We start from the raw sequence: 26777 nt of genomic DNA on the forward strand, positions 1-26777 counted from the left end.
GGAATCAAACCGGCAGCCTTTCGGTGCATGGGACGGCCCGACCAACTGAGCCACACCGGCCAGGGCAGGTATTTTTTTTAACCTAACTTTTTTTTTTTTTTTGCTGCCTTCTGGAGGGTTAGCTGTAAGAATAAAGTTCTAACTTGCAAGTCAGTGAAGAAACTTGCTTCCACACTGACTCTGGCTGGAAAATTGTGGAGCACTCAAGTATACTGGGTTTTTTGATTAGTGTAGCATTTCTGTTAAGGCAGACTCAGAAAAGAGAACTTTATTATTACTAGTAGGGTATTGGAAGTCCTGATAGACATCTGATATTAGAAGTGAAAGAGGTCCTTTCAGGAAAGGGTCAGTGCTAAGTCATTTTACATGTTTTTTGCATACAATAGTGGAATATGAACAAAGCGTTAATTACTTAAATTAATCCATCTTCCCTGAGGCAGGTTTGTTCTGTTTTCTCTTTCTTCTTGCCCCTTGGCTCACAGGGAAATGTTTGCTGATATGCAGGCAGAAAAGTCGGGTTCCCTTTTTGGTGTCTTTAAGGACCAGAGCTATCAGGACTTAATTGTGATTCAGAAGTCCTACCTCTTACCCATATTCTGACAAGCTTCTCCTTCATTCTTAAGAGGGATCCCAAGATGCAGTGATTTCATCTGTGATTTTTTTTCTTCAAGCAGATAAACAGGCCTTTCTACTAAGGCATTTAAATTTAATCCTTATACTTTATACATCAGTACTGTATACAAATGCCCTAAACCAGAGGGAAAAAAAAGTGCTACGGGTACTACCATAATCTACCGGTATCATGGTGATGGGTAAATACATTTTAAAGGCTGCAAAAAAAGAAAGCCAAAATATAATTCCCTAGGCTTCAAGGTTTTTATATTTTTCAACAGAAGAAAAAGGTGAAGTATGTTAAAAGCCAGAAATAACAATTGTTGGTGAAGATATGAAGAAAAGGGAACCTTTGTGCAGTGTTGGTGGGAATGTAAATTGGTACAGCCACTGTGAAAAATAGTATGGAGGTTCCTGAAAAAATTAAAAGTAGAATTACCATTTGATCTAGCAATTCTACTTCTGGGAATTTATCTGAAGGGAAACAAAATCACTACCTCAAAAAGGTATCTGCACCCCCATGCTTACTGCACTATTATTTACAATAGCCAAGACATGGAAACAACCTGAGCATCCACCAATGGATGAATGCATAAAGAAGTCAGATGTATATCATTTATATAATATTTATATAAAAGTTATATAACATATATATATAAATATTACTTAGCTGTGAAAAAGAAGGAAGTTCTGCCATCTGCAAAAACATGGATGGACCTTGAAGGTATTATACTAAGTGAGATAAGTCAGACAGAGAAAGACAAATACTATATGATCTTACTTATATGTGGAATCTAAAACACAAAAACAAAAAACTCATAGATACAGAGAACAGATTGGTGGTTGCCGGAGGTGGGGGGATGGTGTGGCCAAAATGGGAGAAGCGGTCAAAAGGCACAAACTTCTAGTTATAAAATAAACACTGGGGATATAATGTACAGCATGGCGACTATAGTTAATAACATTGTATTGTGTATTTGAAAGTTGCTAGAGAGTAGGTCTTAAAAGTTCTCATCCCAAGAAAATAACCCTTGTAACTACGTGCGGTGATGGATGTTAATCCACTCCTTCCCCCTCCCCCTGGCCCTCTCGCGTCCCTCCACCAGGTTCCGTTTCTTCTCCTTGCCATAGCTCTGAGTCAGGTGTAGGCTTACTTACGCTTGCTAATGTTTTCTGTCTTTACTCAGCTAGAGCATAAACGGTGAGGCAGGGATCTTTCCCCCTTTTGTTCCCTGATGGTCACACATGAGGCCTTCAGTAAAATATCTGCGGGATGAATGAATGAGGCCTCAGAAGGGTGCACCTTGACTGTGTGTGTGTCTTACAGTGTTAAAGAGGCCCGTCACCTCTGAGGAACTCCTGACTCCCGGAGCACCATATGCAAGGAAGACATTCACGGTACGCTCAGTGTTTGGTTTTTCTCTTGCGCTGCTCGTTTTTTGGGGGACTTGCCAGCATGTCAGTGTGCCAGCATGCATTTTACAGATGGAGTTGAACAACCTCTTAATTTTCCTTTTTTTGGGCATAATTATAATAGTGGGCTTTCTGGACCTGTAGGCACTAAAATGCTTTAAGACTTGACATGACTTATTATTAATACAGCATTTTAAACTCCTTTTGGTGTGTCCTTAAAAAAATTGTGTAATATAATTACAGATTTTAGGGCAAATGGCAGTACAAATAGTCAATAATTCCTTCTGGGTTACAGTTCATTCTAAAAATCATTTAAGACATTAGGGAGTCGTTAGATAGAGAACGAGAACTGTGGGATAAGTTGTTCTGCCATAAGGAACGGTGCTTTTGACAAGGTTAGCTTAACACCTGATTGGGGAGCACTGCGTACCTGTGAGCACCTCCTGACCACCTGCCCCTTCGTGGAGGTCCCTCAGCCTTCCTCCCGCTCCTACCTGCCCCATTGGTTTTCCTCAAACAGAATCTAAGTGCTCTGCTTGACAGCACCTCACCCACCCTCCTTCCCTTGGCCCTTCACCCCTCCATCGACCTCCTCTTTAAAACACTTCTGCTCTAACGTTTGTGTTATGGACTCGGGGGGAAAAATCTATGCACACCCATTTACACTGCAAACATTTGTCTAGGACTCCTTCCCATTCTGAACACTGAGGAGTTAAAATACGATGGTCCCAGTCATAACCAGTCAGTATGAAAACGCACTGCTCATATGCCTGCCTCAGGGGAAAAGGTCAGCGGCATTTGGGGGTGAAACTAGGTATAATGAACTAATAGCAGCAAACCCTAAAGCCAGTGAAGTGCCTCGAAGTCTTTTTGAGAATGTTCACTGACGTTTCATTGGTTTCCTGCCTTTCCTCAGTGTCTAAGCATTCAAGAGACAGCTGATTGTATTTTTAAAGTATTTCTTTTTCATTTTAAATGTCAATACCAGTCTCACTAGGCACTGACTGTGAATGTGTTTCATCCGTACTGCAAAGACCTGCCTGGGAGCCGCCCAGGGAACATACCTGCCATTTCTAACAATGATTCTATAGGAAAAGGCATCCTCCAGTTTCAAACACTTTTAGACCAGCATCTACCTGTAAATTGTGAACTTTGTGTACTTTTTCACTTTCTTTTGTTGGTGGAGAAAATTGTGTTTCGAGAAAGCCAAGACTCTTCACATTTCTCACCATAAGTAATTTAAATTGTTACTTTAGACCACAGGGACGTAGCAGGGTCATCCAGAAAGTATCATTTGGATTTAGGGGAAAAGAGCAACCCAACAGAAATTGGCTCTGGAGAGAAGATTCAACCACATATTTAAGAACCTTCTAAACTTCCCATTTGACTCTGATATGAAATTGTATAGCAGCCTGAGAGAGAGGCAACCTGCCGGTTATTTACTGAGTGGCGCCCTCGCAGAAGAAGCTGCTTTCTGCCAAACAAGTGTTTCTTGACCACATTTTCTGCATCGATATGCCTGTGTTTATGATGGAAGCAAAGTGCTCCTTCCGCTCCTGCCGGGGTCGAGATAAAACAGAGAAGAGATCTGTCATGGCAGGCCCTTCACCCTGGGCTGGCTTTCTCTGCCTGGGAAGGACAGGCGAATTGCCAGGGGCCGCCTGCTGATGGCTCTTTGTGGTTTTCCTGCAGATTGTCGGTGACGCCGTGGGCTGGGGCTTCGTGGTGCGAGGAAGTAAGCCGTGCCACATCCAGGCCGTGGACCCCAGTGGCCCCGCGGCCGCCGCGGGAATGAAGGTACCTCCTGTGAAGCGGTGTCTGAACACTTCTCGCTTTGTTTTATTGTTGGTGCCATCTGAACTTTGGCACCCTAAGTGTTTGGTCCCATTTTTTTCAAGTTTCCTTTTCCCTTTCTGAATGGGGTTGAAATGGAGCCAAGACTGTGTGAGGTAGCAACTGGGAGGACAAGTTTTCCTGCCCCTCTCACTGTGCCTCCTTGGTCTCCAAACCTCCCGTGGTTTTTCACATTGCTTCCCTTAACCAACACTGAGCTTGGAAAAAGGTTTCTTTTTGCGTAAATCTTATATCATAACTCTACTACTTCTGTTCTACACCAAGTACATTCCCATGGGAAAAGATCTAGATTCACGTTTTGGTTCTGCTGGTTTCTAGCTCATTGACTTTGAATTAGTTTGGTAACATCTCAGAGCCAGGCCTCCACTCTGGAATGAAAGCCATACTCTTTCTGCAGTTTTAGGAATTAACTATGTAGAAACACTTGATGAAATACAAAGAACTACACAAACATCAAAAAATGGAATGAATTGTGTAAGATTTTTGAAAGTAATTTTCACTTATTTTTAGTACTAAAGTAGTACATACATAGTCAGGAAAATTTGGAAAATACAGACAAATAGAAAAAAATTACAATTGCCTCTAATCTTTCCTATCTCAGAGACAACCAATGTTAACATTTTAAGCAACTTCATTGAAGTATAATTGACTTATAATAAAGTGTAGCACCATTAACATTTTGATTTATATGCTTCCAGACTTCTTGCATGTATGCATATATATGTATCTATCTATATAGATACACACATATGTATATATACATCAATATATAAATATACACGCAAATTGTTTCTTATTTATACCAAAATATGATATAAGAGAATGTTGAGTGCATTGGCTCTCTGCTTCAAACCACCTTTATGTAGCTTAGTGGGGTTTTTTCTGTCATCTGTAAAACATCCTGCAGAGGACATTTATCTCATGATGATCTGGGGCCACAGGACACAAAAGGCTTGAAGGCTACAGATTACTCCCCTGACCACTTCTTCACCACTTTCACCCCTCCCATCAGTCCTTTTCTTAGAGAAGTAACCAGTGAAGCAACAGGCACAGCTTGGATTTGCACAGCTCTGGCTTCCAGCACCTTCCCTCTGGCATTGCTTTTCCTCCTGGAAAAGAAAGGTGGGCGTGGAGCCTGGCTCACTGAGCACAGAGCACAGATCACCGCCAGCCTGGGTAGTCAGTGCTGGTATGATTAGGGGTTGACTCTGCCCCCCAATCTGAACACCTCGCTCATACCGGGAGGGGAGGCGCAGGCCCCCCAGGTCCTGTGTTCTGCACAGGTTACAGAAGCCTGTTGGTTAAGTGGTCCGTGTGAGAGGCCCTTCCTGCCACCTCAGTTCTGCAGAGGGCACAGCACCAAAGGATCCCAGAGCAGGAAAGTTGGCTGGGAGCGTAAAGGGCGAGCGTTTGTATCTGTGCCGAGGCAGATTTTTTCATTTCTAATGGAACTCTTGGCTGTAGGAAGAGTTTTATATTTTATTTCCACAGTAAAGTACCTAGGATAAATTGTTTTTGGCAGGGTGCTTTAGTCCTGAGCGTGCACTCACTTGCCCACGGGGCTTTGACTTAAGCTCATTTCCTTTGGGGAAAACAAGGGATTTATATTGCAGCTGAAGACCTTGTTTTGCTTGGCCAAGTGTATTGATTTTAGTGCATCTTCATTGATTAACATGCATAACTGTTCTAGGCATTGTCCACTGATTAATTAATTAACTCCTTAATGTATATACCCTGATAGATGGGTAGCCTGGTATATTTTTTTCAATTCCATAAGCTCATATTCTTAGCTTCTTGAGGGTGGTACAGTGGTTTCCATGTGTTGTAGAGCAGTATAGAGTTCACTAGAGCAGCATTTCCAAAACGTGCTACACAGCTCTCTGGTCCAACAAAATATCCTGTCCTAAGGTTCTGTGATCAAAACAATTTGAAGCTGCTGTATACTTTATTCTTCTTTTGGAAATTCATAAAACACATTAGCATATTATAAATTCTGTTACATCCAGCAGGGGGGAAAACTGTTTAAATTGCCTATCACAACATTTTATCCTTAATAGAAACACACCAGTGGAATCTTAAGGTTGTTAAGATATAGCGCTATAATTGTTCTAGTCTGCCTTTTGTCAAACTCTGTATTGGAATGAATATATATCTCTGTCTATCTATCTATCTATCTATCTATCTATCTATCTATCTATCTATCTATCTATCATCTATCTATCTATCATCTATCATCTGTATATGTAGTTTGAATTGTAGGATTAGTTAAATGAAAGTGACAGGGAATACCATGCCCTTCCATAAACCTTACCTGTGTGTTTTCATTTAAATTGCCCAGCACATTATTTTTTTATAGAAAATACTGAGTAAATTATTTCCTATTTTACCATATGTATTGTGTGTAGAATAACTGCACTTATATAAAGAGCCACTTATGTAATCCAATCCTCAAGGCTTATTTCCCTGACCTGTCTCATCAGCACAGCCGTTGTGTGGGAAGCTGCAGGCTGCGTGTCTGGTTGTGTGAGGTGGGAATGTGGGTGCTGACCCTACAGGAACATGCCCTGACCTGGGCCACGATCAAGCTGCTTGGTCTGGCTGGTAGCGATTGTCCAAAATTCTGGCCAGAAGCTTCCTCTTGGTACCTCTGACTGGCAAGAGCTGGCCCAGGACAGTGCAAAGTGCCAGGCCCTTTCTGTGCATGAGTTCATTTAATACCAGCATCTAAACACTAAAACCCTGAAGGAAGAAACCTGTTCCAGGAGGACTAATTCTATTTCTTACCTCTTTTTATCTGCTTTGAGAAGAAATAAAGTTCCTTCTAAAGCTAGTCCACAGGCTACAGTCTAATGACTGTCACTCACTTAAATATGGCTTCACAGCTTTTAATGACATCTTTCCTCCCTCCCTGCCTCCTTCCTTTCCTTCTTTCTTCCTTCCTTTCCTCCTTCCTTCCTTCCTTCCTTCCTTCCTTCCTTCCTTTCCTTCTTTCTTCCTTCCTTTCTTCCTTCCTTCCTTCCTCTTTCTTTCCTTCTTTCTTTCTTTCTCTTTCTTTCTTTCTTTCTTTCTTTCTTTCTTTCTTTCTTTCTTTCTTTCTTTCTTTCTTTCTCTCTCTCTCTCTCTCTCTCTCTCTCTCTCTCTTTCTTTCTTTCTTTCTTTCTTTCTTTCTTTCTTTCTTTCTCTCTTTCCCTCTTTCTCTCTTCCTCCCTCCCTCCCTCCCTCCCTCCCTCCCTCCCTTCCTTCCTTCCTTCCTTCCTTCCTAATCACATCAATTCTAAAAACATTTCTGGATCACACTATCTATCATAACTTTATTTTACATGATCCTCTAGTAGTTATTCTTCAGTCTGGTAATTTCACAAATACATGATAATTGTGCCTATGTCTGCCCCGCAAGCAAATCTAGTTAAATGACTCTGTCACTTAAAATCCTCTAATGGCTTCTTCCCCGTTACAGTAAGTTCCAGACTCTCTCTGTGGCCTACAGAGTCCATGATCTGGGCCCTGCTGACCATAGCCTTATCTGCTACCCTGTTTCACCTACAGCTCCGCTGGCCTTGCCTCTGTCTCTCCCAAATACCAAGTTCATTCCTGCCTAAGGCTGGATGACTGGTTCTATTGTTGTCATTTAAGGCTCAGGTTAATTTTTTAGAGAAGCCTTCTTTAAATACTCTTTGATACTCTCCCTGTCTTCCTCCAGTTACTCTTTATCATATTGCCTTATCTTATTTTTAAAAAGCATAATATTTATCAGAATCTGATAATAATAGTACTTAGATGTTCAGTATCTATCTGTTTCTAGGAGCTCCATAAATGTAGGGACATTGTCTGCCTTGACTACTATATTCCTAGAATTTAGCACAATTCCTGGCATTCAGGAAGTGCTGGAAGCAAATTTGTTGAGTGAGCCAGTGAATGGATGTTTTCATAGAAAGGAACTCACTCATTGAACACCTGCATTGTGTCCTGCATATTTCACACACATCTTTTCATATTGTTCTTAAGCTCTTGAAGGTGGGTGGTTTGTGTTCTCCCTGCTTTGCAAATGAGGAAACCAAAACCCAGTTCATCTCTTTCTCAAGGTCACCCAGCTTGAAAATGTCAGAGCTAGATTCAAACCTGGTCTCTATCCCAAAGCTTCCTATTGCGTTATTAGAAAAAATACAAACCCGTGAGGCAGAACACAATAGAAGATATATTCCAATAGAACCTTGAACGCCTTGTAAACTGCTCAGGGATGCGTGACCTTTCATGTCTCTTGCGTAAAGAATTATTAGGGCGGTCACATGGTCACCTGAGCCAGCTTGAAGAAGATCAAATAAATAATTTTTATTCTTGGCACCAGCCCCTTACTTAGGTCAGGACTAGAACTTGCAGGGCCATCCAAGTGAAAGATACAAAATATTCACTTTTGTTAGTTTAATCAAACACTTGTCAGAGCAAACCATTCAGCTCTCAGACTGTGAAGGAATTTGAGCTGCATTTACAAATAAGGAACAAAAGATATCCTTGCTCTTTTCTGGAAAGTTTATTTTTTCTGGTGGGAATAATTAAATCCTGTGAGAAACAGTATTCAAGTTTTCAGGCAACCCCATGCCAGCTCTCAGAAGGATTTCAAAACTCCTGGCTTCTTTTCTTGTTTCCTGCTGTGATGAATTGATGGATGTGGATTTATGGGGCCTCTTTTCTCTCTTTGTTTCTTTGCATATTTACATAGAAACAGAACTACCCGAGTCAGAGAAGAAATTAGTGGTCATTGTGTTCTCCCCCACTTCCCCTTTTAAAATTTTTATTTCTCATCTAGAGGAAAATGTATCCTGCTGTTGTTCTTTCCTTCCCATGGCAACAAACCTGTATATGTCATGGAATTTTCTTCCTGAACCGGGAGAGCCCAGGTTGGGCAAACCATCTGAAATTTCTAATTAATTTAGCCAACACTGGTTAGGCACTGAAATAGCAAATTGTGGGGTGATGATCGACACAGATGAAACCAAAAATGCAGCCTGTGGTGTTTTAAAAGCAGTTCCTTTCCAGGTGAGTTCAGGAAAGTCACATGTGGGGATAAGAGCTGCTACCTTTTGTGCTGGGTAAATTTATAGATGAAATATGTTTGAAGTTCACCCATATATAAATGTCTGTTGAATTGCCAATTGTAGTATTACTTACACTACCAATAATCAGGAACTTCAAGCCAGAAAGATTCTGCTGGTTCTTAACATGATTTGGGGAGTCATACGCATCTTTGAGAATCCAGTGACAGCTATGGATGTTCTTCCCAGGAAAAAGGGGTGTGTGTGTGTGTGTGTGTGTGTGTGTGTGTGTGTGTGTGTGTGTGTGACATTGTACACAGTTTAATACTGTTTGTGGATCATCTGAAACTTTTGCATGGACCCCAGAATATAAATCTTCCAATAAAACTGAAAGAAAACAAAAATAATCTCCCAGTCTAACCTCCTCATTTTATATGTAAAGAAAACAAGGCCTCACATTCAGGTGGAAGGCAGTGTTCTACAGTTTGATTTTGAAATGCATTGCGAAGGCATATGGATGGTGGACTTTGGGCATTGAGGTATCTCCTTATAGCATGTCAGTGAGAAGCACACTTAAAAATATATTAGCTCCAGTTGATGTCAGAATTGGCACGGAGCGAAACAAGCAAAGAAGCAGCCCCCAAACCTCAGTAACCCAGTAGGTTTACAAGGTGTTACCACTGTGGGAAAACTGGGTAAAGGGTACGTGGGGTCTCTGTATAATTGTTTCCTTCTTTTCCCCTTTGTATTAGTTCCTACAACTGCACATGACTCTATTATGATCTCAAAATAAAAAGTTTAACTTCAGAAAAAGCCCAGCTTCCCCTAACTGCCAGCATAAAGCACAGCCCCTGCTGCATGTCTCGTACCCAGGGATAGAATTTCAGGATGGGGTTCAACCCCAATGAATGGTGAGGCTGCCAGTGAACAGCTGTGGCCTGTCCCCTGGAGAGGTTCCACTGTGCCCTGTTCTCTCCGAGCAGCAGAGACTTTTGAAAAGAAAGGATAATATATTATACACTGTCACAAGGAACGTTTAAGGCTGGTGGAGGTCAACTTCATATTAATTCAAATATACGTTGGGTCTTTAGTTTTAAAAGATGGGTGAAAATGTTTACTTTTTTCCTTCCTCTCATTCCTAGTCCTGGAACCCCCAGATTTGGCAGAAGTTGTGCTGACTGATTGGAGTTCACAGAGCAAGGTTTTCAATGGGGCTCTCCTGCTGGGGTGGGGAAAGCCAAGGGTCTGCTTAAGGAGGGCCCAGAGAGCCCCTCCGCGCCGCGGAGAAGAAAGCTGCCTTTGTCATGGCCACGTGTGACCAGCTGTGGAACCACAGCGGGACCGCAGTGCCCTAACTAAACTGTGTTCTGGGCGGGTGGCCACCTGCACATGCCCACAGCTGGGGCTGACAAGATCAAGTTCCATGTCACAGGGCCTGGCGTCATTGGGACCAGGCACACACTGTGTCTTTGCAGGCATGGCTGTCCCCTGCCTCCCCCAGGGCTGGGGAAGGGGAGCGCCACGGGACCCTGCCTGTGAAAGCTGGGATCCAGGGCTGCGGGCCTGTGTGTGGAGCATGACTTACATGCCTCAGACTCGGGAGGTTCTGAAGTTACTCTCTTCAGGGCCTTCGGATCTTGTAGAAATAGGATATACAGGGTGTCCCCCAAAAATGTATGCGTACTTTAAAGCCGATAGCTCAATTTTGAAAATGAAATGTATTTTAATAAACACTGCCTTTGTAATTATTCAAAGTGTGTGTATACATTTTTTGGGACATCCTATATACAGAGAGAAATACTGGAAAAAATAGACATTTGTCTATAATTAGGGGTCTCATTGTGTAGTAACAATCCCATGTTCAGCGCCCACCACTTCACCTGCCACCTCTGGGTTGTGGATTCTACCCCCAGCTCTCTCAGAGCTCCAGGCCAGTGTTCCATCTCACCCTGGACCCTGGTGCCCGCCTATGTCATCATGCTATTATCCCCGAGTCCCTCCTCACCTTCGCCTTAGACTTGCTTCTCTTATTAACCTTTAGCCTCTACCCTCAAACCTGTCGCTGTGCCATGAGCCTCCACTTGTTTGCCTCCCTTAGATTCTACCACCGCTACTTGTCAAGCCTGGGGGACAAGTTCCTTTTTTACACGTCTCTTAGAGAGTCTGGTGGTGGGCGTGAGATTCCTTCCTGTTAGCAGGGCTGGCAGTGGGAGGAAGAGCTGGGCACAGAGCGAGGGAAGAGCAAGGACAAGCTGGGGGCTACCAGGTCCTCTTTATGTCTCTCTCACCTCAAAGGAAGGTGACAGCAAGGTGTCATCTGTCAACATCGCCACATGTGTATTAATAGCTTCTCTTTTCTACTAATTTCATATCCCCTGGGCCCTCAGCAAGTGCCTCCGTTGTTCGTGGTTCCCAAACCTTTACTCCTGGTTGGGTGACCCTAGTTTTCATTCCTGAAGGGTCTAGAATGGGCCTGTAAGGCAACTCGTGAAGAACTCTCTAGAAGCCTGTGACCTCATTGGCCGGTGGGGGGCTTGAAGCCACTGCTGGTCATCAGGGCGGTCGTTCAGGCAGGGGAACTGGCGTGGAGCCCCGCAGAGCCAGGGCAGGCTGGGCCTCCGCAGCCGAGGGAGCCTCTGTATAACCATGGCGACCAGGAGCAGTGTTAGCTGCTTCCACCTTCCAGAGGCTGGGCTGATTTCTTCTTGGGTTCAACGTGAGCCTGGAATAGCACTGGAAAGGGGATGTGTGACACATTGTTCTAGCTTGGTCACCACAAAGCTCCTCTTAGTCCTATTTGTGTTCGTGTTCTTCCTAATATCCGGCCGACAAATTGTCCTCAGGACAGGCACACGCAATGGATGGGGAGAAGGAACGTGCGACCCATCCAGGAAGGGAGCGTAGAGGGTGCCCTGATACAGGGCAGAGGGCTTTCCTTGAGTGTTGTACCTCGTACATGCCGCGCACGGAATTATACGACATTATCTAGGATTTTCTGCCGTTGTCTCTATGAGCAGAAACTGTCTCTTTCTTGTACCCTCTTTCTTGCCCCTTGGGGCAGGCACCCCAAATCAATGAAATGTTCAAGATAGGGTTCCTCTGGCCTTTTCTCTCCAAACTTCTAAAAAGAACTGGTTCTAGCGAACTCTAGTTGTGTTCACAACATGGCTTATTTCAGCTACTTTATAAAAGACAGAAGAAATATGACCAGGCTAAACAGGGCCATCTGGAAAACGTTCCTGGAAGCGTTTGTCAATGCCCAGAATGGAAGTCAGTGTCCCAGGCCTAGCCTGTAAATTAATCACTTTCTCGCATGAAGACTAAGCAGGGCAGTTTGGTCCTGGCTAAGAATCCAGTGGTTTGGCATAAGAAGTAAACATTCAAAGGTTTGGGAGCTGGCCTGGAGGGTAGACCGCTGAATGTAACTTAATGTCTACAGAGATAACGGGGAGAAGGAACCAGCTTTGGTTGAGCATCATTCTGGGGACAGTGCTAGTTGCTTAACATGTGTCATCATCTTCTCTAGTCTTTGTCACAGTCCTTTGAGCTGGATATTAGCTATCGTTTACAGTTCAGCTTGAAAGAGATTGAGTTATAGACCCTGGCTGTGCAACTAAATGTCAGAATGTCAGCCTGGTCTGTCTGCACCTAATGCCCATGGTCTTGCCATTGTATCATGGTGCCCTTCAAATGTGTTCCAATTATATTATTTTTCTTGTCCTCAGTTTTTCTCCATCTGGCTTATCTTGGCCAAATATGTTAGCAACTCTGCCAGAGGTTAATGTTTCTCTAGGAGTAGAGATATTGGAGGGAACCCCAATCTTCAAATCCATGCAGTTCTCGGACTGGTGTGGGAGGCACCTCAAGATGAGCTGATCTAGAAGATGACACACTGGGCCATGCCCACTGTTTATTGCTAGACCCTGGGAGGTGGAAAGGTTTGCTCCCAGTCTTTAGCCAAGTCAGCATAAAACTCTCAATCCTCCAGCACAAGTTCTTGAACTGAGAATCCTGAGTAGCCTGATTGGGAACCCATGGCTCTGGCCCACAGATTGCTTGGTCCTGGATCCTGCATATAACCCAGGTTCTGGCAGAATAATGAAGGGGTTCTAGAGCAGAAACCAGAGGCGTGGCTCCCTCCCCTGGAGGCACTCAGCTCCCATTAGCCTTAGCAAAGACTGTCTAAGGTTGCTTAGATCTCATCACACCCACGCTCAGTTCTGTTTATAATCCTTTTACTTTTCCCACCAAAACACTATCAACAAATGGTGGCCAGTGTGTCTCTACAAAGTATATGTGTACACCCCCCCCACACACACACACACACACAAACACACACACACTCTTTGGAGGTAAAATAATAAGGGGACTGAGACTGGGCTCACCTTTAGAGGCTAGATGTCACCCTTTATGAACAAAATAATAGATGAAGAAAGCATTGCATTTTTGGAAGCAAAGTTATAATGCAATTATTTGCCTGATGAATTATGTTGATGTATGCCGCATCTCATTGAATAATCTATCTTTTAAAATCTTTGATACATTAATTTTGCATTTTTAACATTATCCAGAAGAAAGCATAAAACTTATGGATATTAAGTGACTAATAGTAAACATCGTAAGGGCAAACAGCTAGTTGGGTAAAAGATTCTTGTGGAGGAAAGGATTTGGGGTCAGGGCGGATGTCTGACCTTCTGGAGCCTCTTTCCTTTTAGCTATAAGCTCCTGTGGGAGTCGTTGATATATGTGTTGCGAGTGTGTTTCCTGCTCTTGGAAGCCCCAAGAGGTAATGACAGGGAATTCTAAGGAACTTTCTGTATCCACAGTGTAAGCCAACTTTGTGTGGGGAGCTGGGAGGGGGTGGGATTGATAATTTGCATGTCCCCTGTGGTATACAGGCTCCCAGGTGACTGGAATCTTGTGGTTATAATGTGCAGATGTCGCTTCTCTTCAGTGCCCAACCACTTCTTAAACCTTGGAAATCACTGGCTTGAGAGCATGCTGTCTGTCTTAGCACAAACAGATCTTGGAAGTGGTCCTAGTGCAATCATGAGCTGCTGTGGGAAGGTGATAGGAACCACCAGGGTAAGCCACAGATCCTCCAGTCAGCCTTACTCACAACTCTAGAGAGAATCCCCAGGAAGGCAAGATTTCTTCCTAATTTTGGGAATCCACCTACTCTCAACTGAACCAGGGTTCCTCATATCGCCCCCTGCAGTCTCCCCTTGGCTGATCCCCCCCACTCGCCACCAGCAACTGGGCAAAGTGGACCCAAGGCCAGCCTAGGTCTGAAATAGACCTTTGATCCATTGGGGCTGGAGGGGTAGGTTCTGTTTGAAACCAGCAGGCACTCTGAATTGTTCAAGTTGAAACAAAAAATTTTTAAGTGTTGCTTTTTGTTGTTGTTTTATTGTGAAAGAAAGCATTCTTGCATATGGTTGGCTCTCCTTCAGGGCGAATTGCGCAGTCTGTTCTTCGGGGAACCACATCGCCATACAGCATGCTTCAAGTGCATAAAGCTTAGAGACTGTAATTCTCTGGAGAGAGAATCCTGTGTTTGTCCAAGGACTGGCTCCCTGCCTCCTCCCACAGCAGTCACTCCCCAGCCAGTTGCATATTTGGTGGAGAGATTTATAGGACCAAACCCACAGCTGCAAATTTTCTTTTTTTCCCCAAGAACCGTTTTCTGCTGTCAGGGCTGTTACTCACTAAACATAGACACACAATCTATTTACTACTGCAGTGTCCAGAACTCCGAAGTAGTATCCATGCTGACTGTGGACATTTTTGTAAACATAAAGCATTCTCTAGATGTAAGGACTTCATTCTATAGATGCAACTAGCAGATTTTGACTCAGCGTATGTCTCTGGCTAATGCTGTGGGGAAAGACCATCCAGGAGTCTAGTTACACTGTTCGGCTCCTTCAGTTCTGAAGCAGTTTTGTTTAAGCAAATACCTTATGGACAGGATCATAGATTCCTTAACCGAATTCCACTGCTCTGTTTATTTTAAAATTATGTTGCTACTTTACAGTGGCTTCTGGAGTCTCTATCCTTGTATGGTGGGAAAAGTTTCCCTCCTATCACCCTGTGTTGTTTTTATTTTTATTTTTATTTTTCATTTTTGAGCTGAATGAATAACGCCAACTTAACATCTATTTCTATTACCCAAACCAAACCCCAAATTGACTCTCCTGGTATGGACCCATGGCAATGGCTTGTCTCTCTTTTAACAATCTGCATTCACTGGACTACTTGAGAGGGAAGGATTGTGCAGGAAGGGGGTAGATGGGAAAAGACAGTAAATATTTAACATTCACTGGAATTAAACTCAGGGCTTAGTAGTTAATCAGATGTGATCCTTGTTTTACAGAGGAGTAAACTATACTCAGCAAATGTGTAGCTTGCTTAGTCACATCACTAATAAGTTATAAAGGTGAGAGTGAAAACTTTTTATTGTGCTAAATAGAAAATGTACAAATTATTACTTTGTAATTATTTATGTATATCCCAAACTATTGCAAAGTGAATTATTACCCAGGAATTCTAAGACCATAGATTCGTTGTCTATTTTTTAAGTTTATATGAATTAATTACGTTGTGATTGTACTATTAGATGTGTATCTAGGAGCGGGATTGCTAGGTCGTAGTTACGAACGTGTGTCACATGGGTTATGCCTAGTTGTTCTCTCCTTTATTGAACATGGAGCAGAACAGTCTCCAACTATTATTGTTGAATTATCTATTTATCCCTTGAATTCTGTGAATTTGGCTTCTAGTGTTTTGGGCTCTTTTTGTTAGGCATGTACATTTAGTATATACATTGGTTTATAATCTAAAAATTTTAAAAATTACAGATGTTTATAATTTTTAAATTTTTTTGATTGAACCTTTTATCATAAAGTGTCCCTCTTTTCTGCAGTGCTCCCTTTTGTCATAAGTCAAATGCCTGAGTGTGAGAGTCAGTTTCTGAACTTTCAGTTCTGCTACATTGGTCTCTATGCGTATATCAGTACTACTTAAGTGTCTTAACAGAATATAGCTTTATAACATATCTTTTAGATCTTTTTGTTGTTATTGTTTAATATATCTAAAACATATAAGTGCTTGAGACAGATTTTCATCTTACATTCTTTTATTTGTATTGTTCTGAACTCCAGTTTACGTATCTAAAAATAAAACCCCTTTCCAAATTTAACATACACGAACTCCTAGCCTAGTTCTTGGCACATCAGTAACCAGTAAACAAAAGTTGTTAATAGACAGTTCAATCACTAATAAATAGAAATGGGGTTTTTTTTGCATTGAATTTTAGAACTGAAAGGTGCTTTAAAGTCCCTAATAAATATAAAAATTTTCAGCCCAACTTATCAGATGAAAAATTAATGCTTGGAGGAGTGAAGTGACTCAAAGTGATCCAAAATGACTCAGCTCCCTGGCTGCAGAGCTGAGACGAGAACTTATCTCCTGGTGCTTCCTCCATTACTCTATGCTTAGCTTTACCCTTGCAGAAACCCTCACCGAGGAGGGAGGAAGGGAGCAAGGAGGGAAGGCAGGCAGGCGAGAATCCCTGGAGAAAAACTTCTTAGGAAATCCATTTCTGCTGTGGATAAGCTAAGCTTTATAGGCAAGTGCTAACACCCATGCTGTGCTGATCACCTGATAGCAACATTCTCACCCACCTACAGAAGACAGATGGTCTGCTCAATCTTCTGCTCTCCTGTTTCTATTGTGAAGCAAAGATTGCACAGCAGAAAAGGAATGTGAGTGGAATTGGTAATGCCAGTTAACTGCACCGATGAGGTGATGTAATCACCATGACAAATGGCTGGTTTGGGGCTTGCTGGCTGAATTATATGCTTACCCAGGGTGATTATGCATCCTACATTCATGTGACGTCTTTTCCCCCTGGCATCTTTAAAATCTTCATCTAGCAGTCATTAATCTTCACCTCAGCCCAGCAGAAGATCGAAGCCGCCTGCAGTGAGAGGCACCTTCCTCCTCCTGCAGTTTATAAAGAAACATGGTTATTTGAACTCTGGTTGAGGTTAACAAGACGACCTATACCCCCGCCAGGGCTGGCCCAGATGTAAAGATTGGCTCGAGTTATTCTTAAGAGAGTAAAATGCCCTCTTACTACTCCGGGTCATGCTCTTCCATGCTAATGATGATGGTGATGATGGTGGTGGTGATAATGATGGTGAAGGGAACATTATTCCGTTTTCAGGGATGGTGGAAGGAGAACTCAAATGCCACATTCTTTTTTGTTGTTGTTGTTAATCTTCACCTGAGGACATTTTTTTCCCATTGATTTTTAGAGAGAGTGGAAGGGAGGGACGGAGGAAGGGGGGGTGGGGGGTAGAGAGAGACCAGAGTAGTATTCACATGAATGCAGCCATTTCAGGGAAGTGTCCTGGTGAATACAGATTTCCATGGCAGTGAGAGGACACTTGTGCAATCCTAGGTGTAGTGTTTCTTCCCAGCCTCACTCCCACTTTGGATGAAACAATTGAATAATTGTGATCTGTCTCCAGCCATACGAAAAACCAATGTACAATTGCACAATCCCACGGGCACTCAATCTGTCCGGAGGGCTGTCAGACATCTGCCAGGACTGGCACAGGGAGAGGAATTAGAGGCAAGATTATTTGGTTGGTTTGGCTCCTTATCAGGAGGAAGGCTGGAGTTCAGCCTAGGTGTTTATCCCAACCGATCACACCCTGAAATGTTCCGAGCCCTGCCTCCCTCGCCCTGTTAACTCTCTCCAGACCTACTGTGGTCAGAGACCTCACTCACCTATGACTTAGGAAAGTTTTGTTCTCCTTTTTTCTTAAGGATAATGTCCTTCATATGCCTTCTTTCTGAAGTAAAGGTACTCCTTTTTTTGTAGATTGAGTTTAGAGAAGCTACATGAGCTCACGATTGATCTCTTGTCTGTGAACTGGGGAAATGAAAATTGTAATCAGATTTTAGAAGGCAGATCTGATTAAAAAAAAAAAAGGCATCTTAACCTCACTTGAATTCTCATTACCACCTATGGGTGGCCTCTAAGTCTCCTGAGCACAGGTAGGAGGTAATATGCACCTAAGGTAGGTAGGCCTATTCAGAGGTCATCACAGTTCCTGTTTGTTTACATGTATTTGCTTTTTAATATAGAAGAAAAATGATTTTTCCCTGGGCTGTACGCTCCCTGTGGTTACTTGTAATGTGTGTTTATTTGCAGAACATAGTGTACTGTACACGCTAAATCAAAGTCCATTTAACTGAATATATTACATAGTTCTACCTGTATGTTTTTATCATTTTGTACATCTTTAGTAACAGAACATTGGAACTGCTGGAACCACAGCAGTTGTTAGCACCACTTAGGGAGAGATGACATCTTTCCTAACAGCCTGACTCTAAAAATACGACCTTGAAAATAAGCATGATAAAATCGCTTTTTTGTTATTGGTGTTTGCCTCATTCAAGGAAACAATTTGAAACAAATATCTAAGTTTACATATTGTTGAGGATTTTAAGTGACACAAAAAGCCACCCAGTAAGTGAAGGGATAAATTATCAGAATTAAGAAACCCTTCATGTTCAACCCTAATTGTGCTTTTTTTTCTTTTTTGCTTATTACATGTATTCATTTAATTCATTCGAGACTAATATTTATTAGTTTCCTATGGCTGCTGTAACATATTAACACTAGCTTGTTGATTTAAAACAACCCAAATGTATTACCTTCTAGTTCTGGAGTCAGAAGTCTGGAATAAAGGTGTCAGCAGGTGGTCTGCATTCCTGCTGGAGGCTCTGAGGGGAGAATCCATTTCCTTGCCTTTTTCAGCTTCTACAGGCCGCCCGCACTCCTTGGCTCCTGGCCCCTTCCTTGTATCACTCCAGCCTTTTGCTTCTGTTGTAACCTCTCCTACGTCTGCCTTTGACTTTCTTGCCTGTGATTCCACTGGGCCCACTTAAATAAACCAGGGAAATTTCCCTCTGTTAAAATCAGCGGGTTAGCAACCCAATTCCATCTGCAACCTTAACTCCCCTTACCACATAAACTAACATATTATAGGTTCTGGGGATTAGGAGGTGGACATCTTTGGGGTTGGGGTATTACTTAGTTTGCCACAGGTACCTACCATGTGCCAGTTGGTTCTGTTTTGCTCATATCGCTGACAGCTAGAGATCTGTGTTCTCTCCATTTTTCTACTTGAATGACATAATCAGATCACTCATATTGAATATCCACATCTTCAAGACGCACAACAGCTATGCCATCTGTTCATGCGTGTCAGCTAAATGAAAAGTGCCCAGTACCTGATGCCACCACCAACGTCAAGAAAAGTACTTCCATTTGTGGCTGTGGCTGTGGGTCAGTATCCAGTCCCTGTGACATATCCAGATGTCATACCCAGAGTGGCCTCTCATTACTGGATGATGCCTTTTTACTTTCTTATTGTAATTCTCTCTCCTATCAGATTAAGTAACACTGACAATATAAAAGTTGGCCTTTGGCTCTGGCCGGTGTGGGTCAGTTGGTTGAGAATCATCCCGTGCACCGAAAGGTCACCAGTTCGATTCCCTGTCCAGGCACATGCCTAGGTTTCGGGCTGGATCCCTTGTCAGGTGTGTGCAAGAGGCAACCAATGGATGTTTCTGTCTCACATCGATGTTTCTCTCTCTCTCTTTCCCTCTCCCTTCCTCTCCCTCTAAAATCAGTTTTAAAAAGCACACACATAAAAGCTGACCTTTGTTGGTCTCATCCATTTTCATAAGGATGGGAAATAGGGAAATGTGTGGAATTTATTATCTCAACTGGGACACCTTGGCAAGTCAAAGGAGGCACTACTAATAATTATGCAAGAACAATAGGTATAAAACAGGACTGTCCTGGGAACACCAGGCCATAGGTCCCCCTATACATTAGGTCCAAATGAATAATAACAGCCATAAATACTGTGACTGTGATCATGTATTGAGTACCCCATAGGTTCAGAGCACTGTAGGAGAAACTTTGCATACTTTACCTCATTTAATTCTTACAACAATCTTATGGGCGGTATTGTTATTATTAATCATCCCTATTTCAGAGTTGAGAAAAGTAAAGCTCAGAAATGTAAATACCTATAGCTTAATCTAGTAAGTTGCCGAGTTAGGATTTAAACCCAATTTTATAGAATGACACAACAAATCCTTTTTCTGTTACATTGCCTTCCAGAAAAAATGTAGTTTCTTAGAAATTATGGAATTGCAGTGTCAGCTGCGTATGGTTGAGTATGTTAAGAATGACGTGACGGCCCTGGCTGGTGTGGCCCAGGTGGTTGGGCATCAACCTGTGCACCAGAAGGTTGCTGGTTCAATTCCAGGTCAGGGCACATGCCTGAGTTCTGGGCTCGATCCCCAGTAGGGAGTGTGCAGGAGGGAGCTGATCGATGTTTCTCTCTCTCTCTCTCCCTTCCTCTTTCTAAATATCAATTAAAAATTAAGAAAAGAAAAAAAAAAGAATGACATGACCTGTGAGAACTATACAACGTCTTTATTAGAAGCTCGTGAAAACCAGAAGCTATACTAGTTGGTTTTTCTCTGTCTTGCCTCCAGGTCTGTCAGTTTGTCGTCTCTGTCAACGGGCTCAACGTGCTGCATGTGGACTACCGGACCGTGAGCAATCTGATTCTGACGGGCCCGCGGACCATTGTCATGGAAGTCATGGAGGAGTTAGAGTGCTGAGTGGGTGGCCCCCCGGCGCTTCGAGGGGCCTGCAGAGGAGCAACACCGAGACAACGCGAAGCAGTGCAAGGACCAGACTTCCATGCACTTGGGCGGCCCTGGATGTGCAGATCTTTCCTCCACACACACACATCTGAATTTGAGTTTCATACACTGTATGAAGTGGAAGAACCGGGTAATACATCTTACAGACAGCAGCTTACGTCAGTGTAGAAAAGATCTGAGACAGAATTTTCTTACTGGGTAGAATTGCTTTACCTGATCTCTGTTTGTAGTTTTCATCCACTGTTTCTTATCTTAACTTGCAGAAAGTTGTTGAAATGCTTCTCTAGCCAAAACAGCAACATGCTAAAATCCCCTTCGTTAAGAGTCAGTAGAGGAGTTTTCATAGACTTTAAATTGAATCCTAACCGAAATGAGCATGGGACTGTTTATTAGAGAATGTAGATTTCACCGAGCTTCAAATTAAAGCAACGAGCACAGGAGTGGTGCCTGTTGATTAGCATTTTGAAGGGGGTTCTAAAGCATTCAAGAGCTTAAAAGCCATGGAAAAAATGGCTTTTTCTTAATTCCTGCCCTTAGTATCAACTTTTAACATATGTTTTCAACTATGGCATTAGATAAAAAACAAAAACTCTGTGATGATATGGGTGAGTAGATAGGGAGATGCTACTTAAACTTGTTTGCTCTGTTTTGTCTGTCTGAGCCAAAATCATTTTGTTCTATCAGCTACAGCATCTTCCAGAATTAATGCTGAATGTGTTGAATGTCAAAACAGAGGCATCTGTACATACACATAGAGCTCAGAATCGAGCCTCTGGCAAGATTTCACTTTGAGGTTGTCCCCTCTTAAGTGAAGTATCCTAGAACTTGGCCCATATGTGATAAAACTTGAAACGACATTGCCTTATTGGCCTGAATATTTACTAGCTTTCTAGTAGAACGTATTCTAAGGAAATGGCCTGCTGCTTATTTGGCAGGATTCTTTTTCGCCAAAAAGCAGGCTTTGTGTTGTAACTTTGCAGCTCGCTTGTATATATGCATGTTTCTTTTTTTGGTCTAGAAAAGAATGAATTTTGAGGCTTGGTGTATAGAGGAAATTCCTCAAAGTGCCAAATTAGGGAGCCAGGGAATGCTGAATTCTTCTTCATTTCATATAATGCATTCTGAACGATGAGGTTACTTTCCTATTATGTATTAACAAAATAAAATATGAATGATGTACCTCAGCCATTATTTTGTGATAGGTTATCATAATGTCTTGGTACTGGTGGAATCGACATACTGTGTTAAAGATGCTACATATATATGTTTCTGGTAATCCAACATCTGATCTATAGCTTTAGTCAGAGACTAGGGTTGCAAAGTAAGATAGAATGGCTACTATTAATACTGTCGATCTACATTTGAGAAATATTATCATCTCCATACACATGATCGTATGTGTGTTTGTACTGTATGCCAGTCTCTGTGCCACCGTCTTAACAAATATGATCTCTTTTCATCGCCGCCACAACCCCCAAGGCAGGGATTATCCTCTTTTCGGTTGTGGAAACTAGGTCTGAGCAAGTTTAAAAATGGTGTCTAAGTTCACCCAGCTGCAAGAACTACTAAGTGATAGTAGCCTGGATTCAAACACGGGTTTGTTTAATGTTAAAGCCCATGTTACCACCCCCCAGCCTACCCCCCTGTAGGGACCTTCTGTTGAAGGCTTGCTCTGTACCAGGTGCTGTGCTAAACTGTACATTGCTTATTCCAATTGACCTGTGAGGTCAATGCCATTGTCTGCATTTCACAACTGAGGAAACTGACCCACAAAGAGGTTTGTCTTATGCTCAAGGCCACACAACTAGTAAGTGTGTGGCTTTAAAAATTTTTATAACAGCTTTCAAAGATGAGCCTTAAATGCTTTCTGTCCCCAGGTATTCATTAATTGACAAGAGAAGGACCACCTTTCGGGAAATGGCATCTTCTTGCCTGCTACTTGTACATTTTTCCCATGTCATAATGCCCTTGATCTTGGACCCTGGCACAATATCACTTCCCTTTAGCCAGTCTAAGCACCAGAGAAGTCAGTGTCCGGCTTTATTTACTCCACAGAGCCTCCTGCCTGCGAAATTTACTTGATGCAGTGTCATTGATATCTTTGGTTGTATGAATATCAACAGGAAAGAAGGAAGGGAGGGAGGGAGGGACTGACTGTTTTCTCCTTTGGCTCTCATCACTTTCAGTTTAAAGGCCAAATGCTAGAGAATTCTACTTAGGGCAAAGAGAGCTTCACCTTAGCTACTCCTCCAGCCCACCCGTGGGATCCTCGCACTGTGATTAAAGTGAATGCTCCCACCCCTCTGCGGGGCCTATCTAGCTCCCTCCAGCCTTTGCACATGCAGCTTCTCGTCCCTGGAATATCCTTCTATCTCCTTTGCCTGGAAAAATCTGTCTCATTAATTCCCATTAGATATTGTCTCCTCTGAGAAACCTTTTCCAGCTCCCTACTTCTGGGATTCACGCTCCTTCTCTAAATTCCCATGTACCCTCATGCGCCAACCACCTATAATTCCAGCACTGATGACATTTACTTTGAAATTGTCGCATTGCATGTCTGTCTCCCTAACTATACTCTGAGCTTCTGCAGAAAATGGACGGGTCTTCTTACCCAGGTATTCCCTTCGCCTAGCGCAGCCCTGACACAGTAGTGTGGCAGCTCTCCATGGCCGTCCAACGAACCACCCCCAAACATGCCTTCTAGCATTATTTATTTGCTCATGATCTATGGTTGGCAGTTTGGGCAGCGCTCTGCTGGGGTGGCCAGCCACTGCTCCATGTGGTACCCATTGGGTTTACACAAACATTTGTGGTCAGTGAATAGTTGGTGGGGGGCTGGCTGATCTTGGAAGACTTCATGCATATGTCTCGCAGTTGGCTGGGGCTGTTGGCTGGGGTGCCTCAGTTCTGTTCCTCGTGGCCTTTCCCCACAGCTAGCCCAGGCTTCCTCATGAGGCCTCATGAGGTCAAAGAGGGTGAGAATGGAAACTGCCTGACCTTTCATGGACTTGATTGGAAGTCACACAGTGTCACTTGCATAGCATTTGGTTGTCCAAAGCAAGTCACAAAGAATCAAGAGGTAGGGAAGTAGCCTCTACCTTTGATGGGAGGAGCTATAAAGAATTTGTGGCTATTTTTACTCCACCAAGAGTAGGTACACATTATTTTTTGAATAAAGGACTAAGGAGTTGCCCAGTTATTGAAAGACTTCAGCTCTCCAGATGCAAATTACTGACCAACCACTGGGTAGAAGTGTAACATTAAGTTCTGAATAAAGCCCAGTGCCTAATAAAAACTTCAAAGTCAGAAAATGCTAAAATGATAGTGCTACATGGAGCCATGGAGCACACAGTTTAATCTTCCTGTCCTGTTTATGAGAAAGCAGGTGTGAAATTGTCAGCTGGCATGTCCAAAATCATGAGGCTTGTTGGGTTCATAGCCTGGGCCAAACTCCAGTCTCCTGGCCCCCAATCCTATGTCATTTCCAGTCTGGTGTTCTGCAGTGTAGGGTAATTTGGTGAAAACAGGCCTTTGGCTTTGGGGTACTTATAAAATGCGAATGGTGCCATGTACCTGTGAAGGTGGGTGAAGGGTATACATTTTAATTGACTCAGGTTGTTAAATTATCCTTTAAAAAAATATAAGTATTTCATGTGGTATGTTGACAGTAGAACTACTTTAACCTTTAGAAACTCCATCCCTAAATGTAACACCAAGAATTATTATCAATTAACAGTAAGCAGTATTTCTAAGAACTTTTATTTCAGTGTACGTGTGTGTCTGTGTGTAGCAGTGTATTGCATTAAGGTTTCACTCATTAGAATCCCTGAAATGGCATTCTTCGTTCCCAGAGAAAACACTTTTGATATGTTTGTTAATTCTGTTGTAGAGAGAAAAATGCCTTTTAGGTTGATCCTACTGTCTGATGTTTTATCATTAATGTCTGTTAAATAATTATATAAATTGATCAGGGGACTAGTTGAGAAATGATGGATAACATGAAGAAGATATCCACGTCTGAGTAGATTAGATGAGATCGACTTCACACCATCTTAAAGGTGACTGTTGGAGTGGCAGCAGTGAATAAATTAAAATCATTGCTTTCAGTTCAAAGAGGAGGCTTACATTTTCACATACTCATTCCTTTCAAATATGCTGTGAAAATAATCCACTTTCAGGACCTATTTTAAACTAATAATGTTAACTATTCTCTCCTGTTGAGTATTAATCCCATTTTCATTTTTGTTCATAAATGATCAGAATAACTCTTTTCAGTTTTGCTGATTGGTTGGAGTCTACTGATATCATTGACTATGGTTTTACTCATTTAAGGCAGAATTTCAGGTATAATGTTTTTCCTCAGTTCAATACCAAAAGGACAAATCTGCAGTGTGCCAAAATGAAGATCATCATCAAAGTTAGCGTATGGTATTGTTAAATGCATTAATATATGTACTTAGTATATATGCTTATTTTTAAATTAGATTGAAATTTATGTTCTCCCTTTATTAAAAATTGTAGTATAATACTTAAACTGATAAGGTGAAAATAGATAGTAGAGCATGAAATAAATGTTAAATTTTTAAAACAGTGACTTTAGGGTTTCACTTTTCTTGTCTTTTAGAACAAATTAGCTATTTTTTATTCTAAGAAAGGGTTGCATTTATAAAGCTGATCAACTGCTAACCTATCAGAAAAGAACACATGGGACTCGTCTCCAATTCTCTAATGTAGCCAAAAGTGCCATTTGTAAAACTACTTAATGATGGATGTTTTCTGAAGCTTTTTTGCCTGGAAAAAAAATAAGTGCATTAAAAAGCTTTTTCTGTACTGTATTTGAGTTGAAATCATTTTGTCCCTACACATCCTAGTATCGATGAGTGTTGTGAAGTAGTCTATATGGGAAATGCTCTATGGTTTTTTACTACCCTGGGAAAATGTCAGTATTTTTTACTTTCAATGAATTAGGAAATTGGTTACACAATTCACTATGTGTAGGGGGCAGGGTAAAGTCTGGCGCGGAGTGATTACTTGGATTACACGCAGTATTAACCAAAAGAACTTTACATTTTCCTCATATTTATTCACTTATTTGTTCACTGAGGATTTGTGTTTTGCTGGATACTGTACACAGACCCTGGGAATACAAAGCTGAGCGGACATGCCCCTGGGTCCAGCTTATCCTGTAAGAGTCACCTTTGGGTCTACCTCCTATAGTTGTCTCCCTGCAGAGGGAGGAATATGAAATAATGGTGTTGAAGCAGGAGGTTTAATGCCAGAAACTATCCAAGAACCAGAACACTGACAACGACTGCCATTTAACTGTGTTCTCCTTCCCAGTCTTCCCTCCTTTCCCCTACCCAAGGTAGCCACCGTGGGGAATGCTGAGTTTACCATTCTCTTGTTCTTTTTGTTCTAAACAGTTTAGGGGTGTTTAAATAAACATTCTTAAAAGAGCATTAGATTTTATATAATCTTCTGGGGCTTGCTTGTTTTAATTTGGGATTATATTACTAAGGTTCTTCTAGATTTTTATGTGTAGTTGTAAATTCATTTTTCAAGGCTTCGAAAGTTTCTAGAGCACACGTAACTTGTCTATTTTCTTGTCATTAGACACTTGAGTTATTTCCATTGTTGTTACTGCCATAAATGGGGTTACTGTGAACAATCCTGCACCATCTCTTGGTGCAAGATGATTCAGTTTCTCATAGATATCCACTTGGGAGAGAATTGCTGAGCCATGTGAAATGTGAATGCTAACTTTACAAGGTCACAACTAACTAGCTTCCAAAGTGGTTGAACCAAAGTACACTCTCATCCAAAATATAAAAGTGATACATGTTGATCAGTATCTTTTCCAACACATGGTATTCTGAGATGTCTTAATTTTTGTCAGATAAATGCCTATTTGGTCAATGATACTGAGAGTCCTAATTTGCTGCAAAGCTCATAAAACTTAAAGCACAAAAAACGTAAGAAGTAGCATGCAATCCTAACTTACTACATCGATGCCTTCATGATTCCAAGGATGTTTTGAAACTTTGTCCTACAACAACTTTGTGATTCTAATGAGGAAAGGATTCTTGGAAGTCAGTATAACGTATT

At 42.0% G+C, this 26777-nt stretch overlaps 1 protein-coding gene across 1 annotated transcript in view; it reads left to right on the forward strand.

Moving 5' to 3' along the window:
* DEPTOR (DEP domain containing MTOR interacting protein) overlaps positions 1-25266 on the forward strand; it is a 97476-nt gene extending 72210 nt beyond the window's left edge. The window contains exons 7-9 of the mRNA XM_016207710.2: positions 1940-2010; positions 3718-3822; positions 20499-25266. Coding sequence (XP_016063196.2) covers positions 1940-2010; positions 3718-3822; positions 20499-20627 — 305 coding nt within the window. The 3' untranslated portion in view covers positions 20628-25266. The remainder of the gene's footprint in view (positions 1-1939; positions 2011-3717; positions 3823-20498) is intronic.
* The last annotated feature ends 1511 nt before the right edge of the window (positions 25267-26777 follow it).

The sequence above is a fragment of the Miniopterus natalensis genome, chromosome 16, assembly GCF_054644295.1.
Source record: "Miniopterus natalensis isolate mMinNat1 chromosome 16, mMinNat1.hap1, whole genome shotgun sequence".
Taxonomy (NCBI): domain Eukaryota; kingdom Metazoa; phylum Chordata; class Mammalia; order Chiroptera; family Miniopteridae; genus Miniopterus; species Miniopterus natalensis.